Below are 12,717 nucleotides of genomic sequence, written 5' to 3'. Positions count from 1 at the left end.
GAAAAGGACCTGTAAGGAAACATTTCACTGTTAGTCTACACCTGTTGATTTGATTTGAGTCTGGTACCTGTAGATGGACTTCTCCTTTGCAGAAACTGCAGCAGAGACCCCAGGCAGTTCACTGACACACTGAGCAACAGCTCCTGCTTCTGGAAGAGGCGGAGGACAGAAAGACATTTAGCCAGCTGGAGGGATGAATAGAAGAGAGAGAGAGAAGATATTAAGCCAAACAGAGGGATGGAAAAGAGAGAGAACCAGATAGAAAGAGAGAGAGAGTGGGATTATTTAATAATGCATTACCTCCCACTCCACAGCCGCCCCTACTGAGGCAGTGACTAGTGATTAGTGTCCCAAAATAGTGAAGTAGGGCAGATGGCTATAGAGAGGAGGTCCACAGAGAGTTCCAGTCTAATCCTGGAAGCCAGTGCAGACTCACATCATCGGCTTAGCGCACCACAGCGCAGTGGACCGAGGAGGAGCTACGCTCTACAGAGCAGCCACTGATATGGAATTATTCAACACTAAATTGGTTATATAGGAAGAGGGACACATTAAGTGCATTCTTCACTATACATACACAGCGTAGACTAAACTATGCTATAGAGACAGCGGGAGAGACAGGAGGAGTTGAAGACGCTTCATGTAGAGTTACTGTGAGCTCTGACCCAGACATTAAGTGATGACAGTAATGATACACAGTATTTATGAAGTGTGTTTATCCCCATAACCCTGCCATTAACACCAGTGTACTATACATAGAATAGAAAAGGCTCCACTGTAGAGAAAGAGAAACAGAGGGTAGAAAGGAAGGACACATTTGAGTGCTTTACCACATCAGCCTTGTGTTCTATCAGGGATGCTTGTCGAACAACATTGAAAACAATGAATCAATGGAAAATGTAGGAATAAAAACAGTATGGGGAAGAACTCTGAGGTGTTAACAGCTCTGTAGTGTTAACAGCTCTGTAGTGTTAACAGCTCTGTAGTGTTAACCGCTCTGTAGTGTTAACCGCTCTGTAGTGTTAACCGCTCTGTAGTGTTAACCGCTCTGTAGTGTTAACCGCTCTGTAGTGTTAACAGCTCTGTAGTGTTAACCGCTCTGTAGTGTTAACCGCTCTGTAGTGTTAACCGCTCTGTAGTGTTAACCGCTCTGTAGTGTTAACAGCTCTGTAGTGTTAACAGCTCTGTAGTGTTAATAGCTCTGTAGTGTTAACCGCTCTGTAGTGTTAACAGCTCTGTAGTGTTAACAGCTCTGTAGTGTTAACCGCTCTGTAGTGTTAACAGCTCTGTAGTGTTAACAGCTCTGTAGTGTTAACAGCTCTGTAGTGTTAACAGCTCTGTAGAGTGAGTGAGTGTGTGTGAGTGAGTGTGTGTGTGTGTGTATATGTGTGGTGTGTCTGACCTGCAGCAGGAGGCCGTAGAGTGCGGTGATGAGGCAGTGGGCCCCGTAGGATCCCAGTGGGTACCGAGAGCTGTCTGTGTCCCCCAGGGGCCTCTGTCCTGCCCCAGGGCCAACACTCACACACAACACTGGAGACTCCAGGTCAACATCTAGAACAGCCTGCAGCAGCCTCAGGGAACTAGCTGTGGGGTGGAAGGCGAGGGAGGAGAGGCAGAATGAGGGAAGACAGAGGAACGAGAGGATGTGGAGGGGGATGGGGTGGGATTCAAGGAGATTTGGAGTGAGGAGAGGGAGAACGTGGGCAGAGAAGAGAGAGGGGAGAGGTTGAAAGAGGACCCTTTTGTCAAACACTCATGTACACTGAGATATTAGACCCCTCTAAGGGAGAGAAGAGACAATTAGCGATAGCAGAAAGAGAGAAGGAGAGCGAGAGAGAAAACAGAGACAGAGGGAGGAGGCGGAAGTGGAGGAGAGAGTCCGTAGATCACCCTGACAGCCCACTCATACAACAGGGAGACAGAGATACACAACCAGCGGGACATTTCTATCCCAACTCCTCTGTTGGAGGAAGGAAAACATAACAGAATTAAAGCCTGTGTAACAATGCTGCTTTCCTCTGCTTAGTGTGGTGGAGCGTTGTTACCCAGTAAGAGGCTGCCTGTCTTCCTCTTCCCAAAGACCAGGGCCTGCACCGTGCTGCCCAGGTTCAACCTGATGCTTCTATGGACCTTGGGATACAGAAAGGGAAGACAATGACAAGACATGATAAGGCAACAACCATAGAACTAGGAATGTAATTTAACAGGATCTCTATGTCAACAACGCTCTCTGTTCAACAACACACTGTCCTACAGTACAAAAGGACAAATGTATTGTCTAACATCAAGGTCTCTGATACATTCTGCTTTGAGTGCTGTTTTCAATGTGTGTGTTCCACTGTCAGCTGTAGAGGACAGTGTGTCTCCCCTGGTAAGTCCCCTGCTCCTGTCCTCACTCCAGTGTGTTTTGTACTACAGTGTGTAGCCTGTGTAAAGGTCTTCATAAGGGTGTACAGTGTGTAGCCTGTGTAAAGGTCTTCATAAGGGTGTACAGTGTGTAGCCTGTGTAAAGGTCTTCATAAGGGTGTACAGTGTGTAGCCTGTGTAAAGGTCTTCATAAGGGTGTACAGTGTGTAGCCTGTGTAAAGGTCTTCATAAGGGTGTACAGTGTGTAGCCTGTGTAAAGGTCTTCATAAGGGTGTGCAGTGTGTAGCCTGTGTAAAGGTCTTCATAAGGGTGTGCAGTGTGTAGCCTGTGTAAAGGTCTTCATAAGGGTGTGCAGTGTGTAGCCTGTGTAAAGGTCTTCATAAGGGTGTACAGTGTATAGCCTGTGTAAAGGTCTTCATAAGGGTGTACAGTGTGTAGCCTGTGTAAAGGTCTTCATAAGGGTTAGCGTGACAGAACAACCTGAGCTGAATGAGTGTGTTGCAGGATGACGAGAGCAGCACAGCAGGGCAGACGGAGGAGAGAGGGAAGTGGAGAGATTCAGAGTAGCCTGCAGTTGGTCCATCAGCCCGGCGTTACACAGCAGCATGGACACAGCTGGAGAGGAGAAAACAAAAATAGATCACACTCAAGATATTATCCAAAATATAAAACATATTACCAATTTAATGTGTGAGTGTGTTGTGTGCCCTTGTGAATGGCACCGACTGGTTCTGTACAAGTATGTGCCTCTTACAGGCCAGACGGCACAACGCAATCTGTGTCTCTGGGGGACTGTGTGTGTGTGTGTGTGTGAGAGAGAGAGAGGCAGGTGGCAGAGTGTATGAAGGCTGCTCGCTGTGCTGCACTTAATGAGAAGGACAGGGTGGCAGACTGAGTTTGTCACCTCTGTCAGTGCAGTGAGGGGGAGGGACAGGCACAGACAGCAGTACAGGTAGCTGAAGGCTGGCAGCAGACACTCCGTGTTGGAGGCTTGCAGCTTCCCTGCCAGGTTACTCACTGGAACGCGCCCATAGTAAGACAGGAGACAAAATAAGACATCAGACAGAATGCAAGATCATAACATCTGTAGTCGGAAGAAAGCCGACATGTTATTGATACTTAAATATTACTTTCATCTACAAATTCAGCTTATGCTTATGGCATATGCTTTGTTGATGTGAGCAAAAACTCGAAGGCATTTATATATCGATTGAACTGATATTGAATGTAGAGAGTGAGTATAGCGAGAGTACAGCGTGAGTACAGAGTGAGTACAGCGTGAGTATAGAGTGAGTATAGAGTGAGTACAGAGGGAGAACAGCGAGAATACAGCGTGAGTACAGAGTGAGTACAGCGAGAAATAGTGGAGAAGTTATGACGTTGGACCAAAAGCTGAGTGAGTTGAGTGAATTATGCATGACTGACTCCTTTTGACCCTGTGACCTCACCGTGGTAGAGCAGTTTGAAGTGGATGCCGTCCATCTCATTCTCAGTGGAGCCACTGGTCTGCATCAGGCACAGCAACCTCAGGACCAGAAGGAGAGAGCCCATGGCTAGAGATTGGGAGAGGGATAAGGGGGAGAAATAATTAACGGGAGCGAGAGATGAAAGAGCAAGAAAGAGGCCAAAAACACTCATTTCCATACTCCCCTGGCTGCATTTGATTTACATTAGATAGTCACCCTACAGCATTATAGGTTAATATAAAGTATATAAACTCAGCAAAAAAGAAACGTCCCTTTTTCAGGAGCCTGTCTTTCAAAGATCATTTGTAAAAATCGAAATAACTTGGCAGATCTTCATTGTAAAGGGTTGTAAACACTGTTTCCCATGCTTGTTCAATGAACCATAAACAATTAATGAACATGCACCTGTGGAACGGTCGTTAAGACACTAACAGCTTACAGACGGTAGGCAATTTATTATTATTTTTTACCTTTATTTTACTAGGCAAGTCAGTTAAGAACAAATTCTTGTTTTCAATGACGGCCTAGGAACAGTGGGTTAACTGCCTGTTCAGGGGCAGAACGACAGATTTGTACCTTGTCAGCTCGGGGATTTGAACTAAGGTCACTGTTATGTAAACTTAGGACACTAAAAGAGGGCTTTCTACTGACTACACCAAAAGAAAGATTCCCAGGTTCCCTGCTCATCTGCGTGAACGTGCCTTACGCAAGCTGCAAGTAGGCATGAGGACTACAGATGTTGCCAGGACAATAAATTGCAATGTCCGTACGGTGAGACGCCTAAGACAGCGCTACAGGGAGACAGGACGGACACCTGATCGTCCTCATTGGTAGACCACGTGTAACAACACCTGCACAGGATCGGTACATCCGAACATCACACCTGCGGGACAGGTTCAGGATGGCAACAACAACTGCCCGAGTTACACCAGGAACGCACAATCCCTCCATCAGCGCTCAGACTGTCCGCAATAGGCTGAGAGAGGCTGGACTGAGGGCTTGTAGGCCTGTTGTAAGGCAGGTCCTCACCAGACATTACCGGCAACAGCGTTGCTTATGGGCACAAACCCACCGTCGCTGGACCAGACATGACTGGCAAAAAGTGCTCTTCACTGACAAGTTGCGGTTTTGTCTCACCAGGGGTGATGGTCAGATTCGCGTTTATCGTCGAAGGAATGAGCATTACACCGAGGCCTGTACTCTGGAGCTGGATCGATTTGGAAGTGGAGGGTCCGTCATGGTCTGGGGCGGTATGTGACAGCAGCATCGGACTGAGCTTGTTGTCATTGCAGGCAATCTCAACGCTGTGTGTTACAGGGAAGACATCCTCCTCCCTCATGTGGTACCCTTCCTGCAGGCTCATTCTGACATGACCCTCCAGCATGACAATGCCACCAGTCATACTGCTCATTCTGTGCGTGATTTCCTGCAAGACAGGAATGTCAGTGTTCTGCGAATGTCAGTGCCAGCGAAGAGCCCGGATCTCAATCTCATTGAGCACGTCTGGGACCTGTTGGATCGGAGGGTGAGGGCTAGGGCCTCACAGCAGGTGAGGTGCCTTGAACTTGCATGTGCCTCACAGCAAGAACTGGCAAATCTGGTGCAGTCCATGAGGAGAAAATGCACTGCAATACTTAATGCAGCTGGTGGCCACACCAGATACTGACTGTTACTTTTGATTTTGACCCCCATTTGTTCAGGGACACATTATTCCATTTCTATTAGTCACATGTCTATGGAACTTGTTCAGTTTATGTCTCAGTTGTTGAGACTTGTTATGTTCATACAAATATTTACACATGTTAAGTTTGCTGAAAATAAACACAGTTGACAGTGAGAGGATGTTTCTTTTTTTGCTGAGTTTATTCATGCAAATTAAATCGTGCAGCGTGTTCTAGTGGAAGAGCTGATGGTAACTAGTTAGTTCAACCCCCCCAGAGTGGATATATAGTTGTGGTGTGCCCTTGAGCTACAGAAATTAACCTACACAACCTCAATGGGTATCCATCCGCCAGAGAGCAACGTCAAAGCACATTTTCTTCTATTGCACTTGATATCACGCTACAGAGTGAAGCCGCTTTGTTCTCCCTGCAACTACACCAAACAAAAATATCAACTGCAACATGTAAAGTGTTGATCCCATGTTTCATGAGCTGAAATTGTAAAACAATCCCAGAAATGGTCCATAGACAGAAAAAGCTTATTATCCTCAAATGTGTTTACATCCATGTTAGTGAGCATTTTTCATTTTCCAAAATAATCCATCCACCTGAGAGGTGTGGCATATCAAGAAGCTGATTAAACAGCATGATCATTACACAGGTGCACCTTGTGCTGTGGACAGCAAAAGGTCACTTTTAAATGTGTTGTTTGTCACACACAATGCTACAAATGTCTCAAGTTTTGAGGGAGCGTGAAATTGGCATGCTGACTGCACAAATGTCCACCAGACCTGTTGCCAGACAATGGAATGTTCCGTTCTTTACATCGTTTTAAAGAAATTGGCAGTACGTCCAACTGGCTTCACAACCGCAGACCACGTAACGACGCCAGCCCAGGACCTCCACATCCGGCTTCTTCACCTGCGGGATTGTCTGTGACCAGCTTCACGGACAGCTGATGAAACTGAGGAGTATCTCTGTCTGTAATAAAGTCCTTTTGTGGAGACATAGTCTGATTGGCTGGTTCTGGCTCCCCAGTGGGTGGGCCTATGCCCTCACAGGCCCACCCATGCCTGCGCCCCTGCCCAGTCATGTGAAATCAATAGATTAGGGCCTAATGAATTTATTTAAATTGACTGATTTCCCTATATGAATTGTAACGCAGTAAAGTTGTTTAAAATTGTTGCATGTTGCATTTATATTTTTGTTCAGTATACATGGATCTTCTTTACCAATTATATTTGTAACATGAGGATATATGGCTATTATATAGATTACCATTATTTAGATATATAGTTTTACTCTCATTTTTTCTCCTCACCTCCTGTCCCCTGGCTGCTCTCCAGGCCCAGTCTCTGGAGCACCTGTAGCAGAGTGAGTCTGAGTAGGGTACACAGGCCGGCCTTACAGCCCTGCAGGAAACTCCCCAGCACCTCTACAGCACGTTCTGCCAGGGGAGCCTCCCTGGTACACACCATGCCCTACAGACACAGAGAAGCAGGGGTTCATGCAGAGAGCTGGGATTGGCAAAGAAACAGGCTTGTGCCAGGTCTCTGGACAGTACACGGGGTCTAACTCCCTCAAGAGCAAGTTCAGTATGACAGTGGGGCTCTTCTTCAGCAGAGTCAGCAGGGCTGTGTTGTCTGGATCCTGGTTCTGCTCTGACGGGCCCTCTGTCTTCTTACTGTTTGTGTCTGACTGCAGTGTGGCCTCAGCACGGTGGGACAACCACAGCTCCAGGACCCGGGGCCCAAAGTGCTCGGCCAGCTCTGGGTAGAGGAAGAGGAAGTGTAGGAGTGGAGGGTGGTGGGTGTAGAGGGAGGCGAAACTGGGGCTGGAAGACAGGGCCTTGCTGATGCAGTTTACGGGAGCCTGGACAAGAGAAGGGGGGGGGGGGGGGCAGAGGACTAAAGAATGAGAAGGAAGTCTTACAGGTGCACAACTCTGATGCTTAAGGTCATTTGTTGTGACTTGACTAACAAGAAACAGAGGAGTTATGGCTTTGTACATTCATCAACCACTTCATTTACCAATAAAGTGTTGAGGAATAATGGAGACTTGCAGAGCCATGTCCTTAATTCCCTCGTGAGTTCCAAATATCTCTAACTGTCGCCCTGCGTGAGTTTTCTCATGCGCGTGATGTCAGAATGCTCTCACTGTTCCATGTGATTGTTACGCAACAGGACAGTTACCCGCGCTGCCCTCAAACCAAGACACGCTGCCTGCTAATTATATATAGGCTGTTTCAACTTGTCAATTTCAAATGATTTTCTAACAACAGTTTGAATTGAGGTGTGTTCCGCCTCCTCGTTAATTTGCATAAGAACTAGCCCATTTCACTGCTGCGGACAATTTATGTTTGAGGCTTTACTGAGCGGACAAACTTCTCTCTTCAACGAGAGCCCAAGCACTTCCCCATTGTTTCCCCAGATCATGAATGAAGACATTGCGCATCTCTAGTCAGAACAGGCCTTGCACAAACGTTTCCCCCCAGCTCATTTTCTGGCTGGCGCCTGCATTGTGTTGTTTTCCTTACAAGGTTGTTTTCCTTACAAATTGGACTTTGGACATGTGTGCATTCCTATCAAAGTAAGTGGCTTATTTTCTGTATATCTTGTTGTTTCTGCTGTAGCACACCATATGTATGTATGGATCATAATGTCTTCACTGTTTTATTCACGTTTTCAAGTACTGGTGACAAATCATGCACTCCGATTCTTTCATAGATTGTACTGGACACACATGATATGTGTAAAATACTTTTTTGAATGTAGTACTGATTATGATGAGCTGACACTAAGCTATTTGCCAGCTATGTGTGGCACCGTGTTTGTTGACATCATACAATGCATTCTGGTTGTCACGTAAGCTTCTGTCAGACCAAAGATGTTATACCAAGGGATAGTTCACTCAAATGAATTATGGTGCTTTCAAGACAACTGTAAAATCACGACGTCAATGATCTTCAGATCGGAAAGTCGGAGCTCTGGAAAGAGGCCCGAGTTCCCAAGTTGGAATTCCGCGTTTCATGACCGTTCAAAAAAAAAAATCCCAGTCGGAGCTCGTTTTTTCAGAGTTTCCAGTTGTCTTGAACACACTGAAGTCGGAGATTTCCCAGTTCCCAGTCATTTTGAATGCGACATCAGATTGTAACTTTGGTACCTCAGGGTTGCCAGCTCAGACCCCGTTTTCCAGGGGTTTAATTTGAATTAGTATAAACGTCCCCCCTGGAGCTCGAGGGTGCCAGGCTCCCCAGTATTAATCATTCCTGCCACCATCATTACACACACCTGCTTCCTTTGTCACGCGCATCAGCGATCCTTTGGACTCACCTGGACTCAATTACCTGTTATTTCCTTCCCTATATCTGTCTGTCCTCCAGCTCGGTTCCCCGCTTCCACATTGACGTTCCTATGTTGTTTTGTTACCCGTGTGCTGACGCTGTTTTTGTCTTGGTGCCTGGTCTGTTCCTCATTAAATGTTTGACTCACCGTACCTGCTTCTCGACTCCAGCGTCCGTCCTTACACATAGTAATATTTCCTGCATCATATCCCCCCATAATACTTTCCCCCCATTTCTACCCCCCACGAACTTGAAAACCCTCCATAAATGAAATTAACCCCCCTAAAATGGTTTCATCCCTGTTTAGCTTTCACACTACGGTTAGGCTAGGCAGTAGGCTTGTATCTGGTGTGATGATCTGTGAGGTGAAAACCTTTTCTTTGCTTTGTGATTTGTCAAATATAGTAAACAGCTTGTCAAGTCATGTGCTCCGGTTCTTGTATATACTGTAACAAGTACATCGACGATTTGTAATATGCTGAAAAGTGGCTAAACTAAGTTCATATTTTTCTGGCAATGAGCGCAGCCATCTTTGACTTTGTTTATTTGCATCTTATAGTGAATGGCATTCTGGGATTAGAGAGTATTTGCCAAGTCAAACATAAAAACCATGGTTACCATCATAAAGAATTTAGCTGCTGTCAGCTTAGTTGACACGCATTTATTTTCAAAAAAACATTACATTAGTCTCTTGTGATTTAGACTGGTTTATGGAATGAGTTTGGCTGTGGATGTGTTCCGTGTGATGCTTGGATAAAGAAGTTTGCATTCATCTTTTACAATAAAAGGTCAAATTGAGGAATAAAGTTTAAGATGTTTATTTTCTATCAGTACCATAAAATATTTAGATGCTGTTCAGACAATGCTGTTAAGATTCTGTTTAGACAACAATGCTGTTAAGATGCTGTTCAGACAACAATGCTGTTAAGATGCTGTTTAGACAACAATGCTGTTTAGATGCTGTTCAGACAACAATGCTGTTAAGATGCTGTTTAGACAACAATGCTGTTTAGATGCTGTTCAGACAACAATGCTGTTTAGATGCTGTTCAGACAACAATGCTGTTTAGATGCTGTTCAGACAACAATGCTGTTAAGATGCTGTTCAGACAACAATGCTGTTTAGATGCTGTTCAGACAACAATGCTGTTTAGATGCTGTTCAGACAACAATGCTGTTCAGACAACAATGCTGTTTAGATGCTGTTCAGACAACAATGCTGTTTAGATGCTGTTCAGACAACAATGCTGTTTAGATGCTGTTCAGACAACAATGCTGTTTAGATGCTGTTCAGACAACAATGCTGTTTAGATGCTGTTCAGACAACAATGCTGTTAAGATGCTGTTCAGACAACAATGCTGTTAAGATGCTGTTCAGACAACAATGCTGTTTAGATGCTGTTCAGACAACAATGCTGTTAAGATAACAATGCTGTTTAGATGCTGTTCGGACAACAATGCTGTTTAGATGCTGTTCAGACAACAATGCTGTTTAGATGCTGTTCAGACAACAATGCTGTTAAGATAACAATGCTATTAAGATGCTGTTCAGACAACAATGCTGTTTAGATGCTGTTCAGACAACAATGCTGTTTAGATGCTGACTAGAGTTGTGTTTGCACTGTTGTGGACATAAAAGGGAAAACTCTCTCTCTTTCGGTATCATTAATACCCAGCTTTAAAAAAGAAAGGCATATATAGTTGATGTAACTCCATAACCAAGTTCCAAGAATGAAGAGTGTTAGTTGGAGCCTTTTGCACCAAAGTGGGATTTCATTGACTATAACTTCAGTTAAAAACTTCAAGGAATGAACAACCCTTCTGCAATTTATTACATGTTGTTAGAGCGCCAGCAGCCCACTATTATCATCCTATTGAAATGAGTTGACTTACCCAGTCCAGGTCGGTGCTCTTGTCCTGTGTGACAGACAGCAGGTAGAGGGCAGACCTGAGCACACAGGGAGGCAGGGCCGAGTCTCCCTGCTCCTGCACCGAGCACAGCAGAGTCACCACACAGGAGAACACCGTGGAGTCAGGGAGCAGCCTGGTACACACACACACACACACACACACAACGTTTTATGATGCACGTGCACACACACAACGATTGATGGTGCAGTGATAGGTACAGGAAGTGTATTGTATTGTACACACACACACACTGAGTGTACAAAGCATTATGAACACCTTCCTAACATTGGGTTGCACCCTTTTTTCAGAACAGCCTCAATTAGTCGGGGCATGGACTCTACAAGGTGTCGAAAGCATTCCACAGGGATGCTGACCCATGTTGACTCCAATGCTTCCCACAGTTGTGTCAAGTTGGCTGGATGTCCTTTGGGTGGTGGACTATCCTTGACAAACACGGGAAACTGTTGAGTGTGAAAAACCCAGCACCGTTGCAGTTCTTGACACATTCAAACCAGGGCGCCTGGCACCTACTACCATACCCCATACAAAGGCACTTAAATCTTTTGCCCCTTGAACTTCTGAATGACACACATACACAATCCATGCCTCAAGGCTTAAAAATCCTTCTGTAGCCTGTCTCCTCCCCTTCATCTACACTGATTAAAGTGGGTTTAACAAGTGGCATCGATAAGGGATCATAGCTTTCACCTGGATTCACCTGGTCAGTCTATGTCATGGAAAGAGCAGGTGTTCCTAATATTTTGTAGACTCAGTGTATATATATATATATATATATATATATATATATATATATATATATATATATATATATATACACACACACATACTCACATACATAACCCTCCCATGCTAAGTAAACCACTGGCCGCAGTAAACAGGCATCTTTCAAAGCAATGCCGTGTCGTTAATAACCATACAACTATGCCAGTGTCTACATGTCCCCAAGTACCTGTCTCCATGCTGCAGGGCCAGGTGCAGCAATGTGAGCAGACAGTACTGAGTGGCCCTGGGGCCGGCAGGGTCACATTGGGGCCCTGGGGACTCACACAGCAGAGAGGGCCACTCACACACACAACAACACAGAGAGGGCAGGCTGGACCTCAACACAGCCTCTATCTCCTCACAGTCTGGGGAACAGAGAGAGACAGACAGAGAGAGACAGAGAGAGACAGAGAGCGATAGAGACACTCAGAGAGAGAGAGAGAGAGAGAGACAGAGAGAGACAGAGAGCGATAGACACTCAGAGAGAGAGACAGAGAGACAGAGAGAGACAGGGGTGGCAGGGTAGCCTAGTGGTTAGAGCGTTGGACTAGTAACCGGAAGGTTGCAAGTTCAAACCCCCGAGCTGACAAGGTACAAATCTGTCGTTCTGCCCCTGAACAGGCAGTTAACCACTGTTCCTAGGCCGTCATTGAAAATAAGAATTTGTTCTTAACTGACTTGCCTGGTTAAATAAAGGTAAAATAAATTAAAAATTAAAAAAAGAGAGAGAGAGACAGAGAGAGAGAGAGACAGAGAGCGATAGAGACACTCAGAGAGCGAGCGAGAGAGAGACAGAGAGCGATAGAGACACAGAGAGAGACAGAGAGCAATAGAGACACTCAGAGAGAGAGAGCGAGAGCGAGAGAAAACACACTGACACCAGTTCTTAGTAGACCTTTTCATTATTGAATTGCATCACAGTCACAAACAGGACATCCACACCACACGTTACCCGGCATAATAAAGTCCAAAGACCTTCTCCAGAGACTTTAAGTGCTACAGAGTGCTTTACCGTGACATGAAACCTTAATGCTACTGTGTTTTTCGTGGCTAATGTGTTGTGTCAGTACCTTGTGGGAGGATGCTGGCTGCAGGGTCTGGTTGGGACAGAAGAGACACACTGAGCCTCTGCAGAAAACCACAGCGGACTACATTCAGAGTTTCTATGAGATGAGAAAGAGTGAGTG

General features: G+C 45.4%; 1 protein-coding gene across 1 annotated transcript in view; it reads right to left on the bottom strand.

The window, feature by feature from the left end:
- Positions 1–3,817: 3,817 nt before the first annotated feature.
- Positions 3,818–12,717, bottom strand: part of LOC116374330 (meiosis inhibitor protein 1-like) — a 9,719-nt gene continuing 819 nt past the window's right edge. The window contains exons 3-7 of the mRNA XM_031825975.1: positions 12,601–12,693; positions 11,718–11,895; positions 10,730–10,880; positions 6,816–7,366; positions 3,818–3,920 (exon numbers count right to left, since the gene is read on the bottom strand). Of these exons, the coding sequence (XP_031681835.1) occupies positions 6,899–7,366; positions 10,730–10,880; positions 11,718–11,895; positions 12,601–12,693 (890 nt within the window). The 3' untranslated portion in view covers positions 3,818–3,920; positions 6,816–6,898. The remainder of the gene's footprint in view (positions 3,921–6,815; positions 7,367–10,729; positions 10,881–11,717; positions 11,896–12,600; positions 12,694–12,717) is intronic.

Source organism: Oncorhynchus kisutch, linkage group LG6 (assembly GCF_002021735.2).
Source record: "Oncorhynchus kisutch isolate 150728-3 linkage group LG6, Okis_V2, whole genome shotgun sequence".
Classification (NCBI taxonomy): Eukaryota; Metazoa; Chordata; class Actinopteri; order Salmoniformes; family Salmonidae; genus Oncorhynchus; species Oncorhynchus kisutch.
Note: the sequence above shows the minus strand (reverse complement) of the source record. Positions and strands in the feature narration are given on the sequence as shown.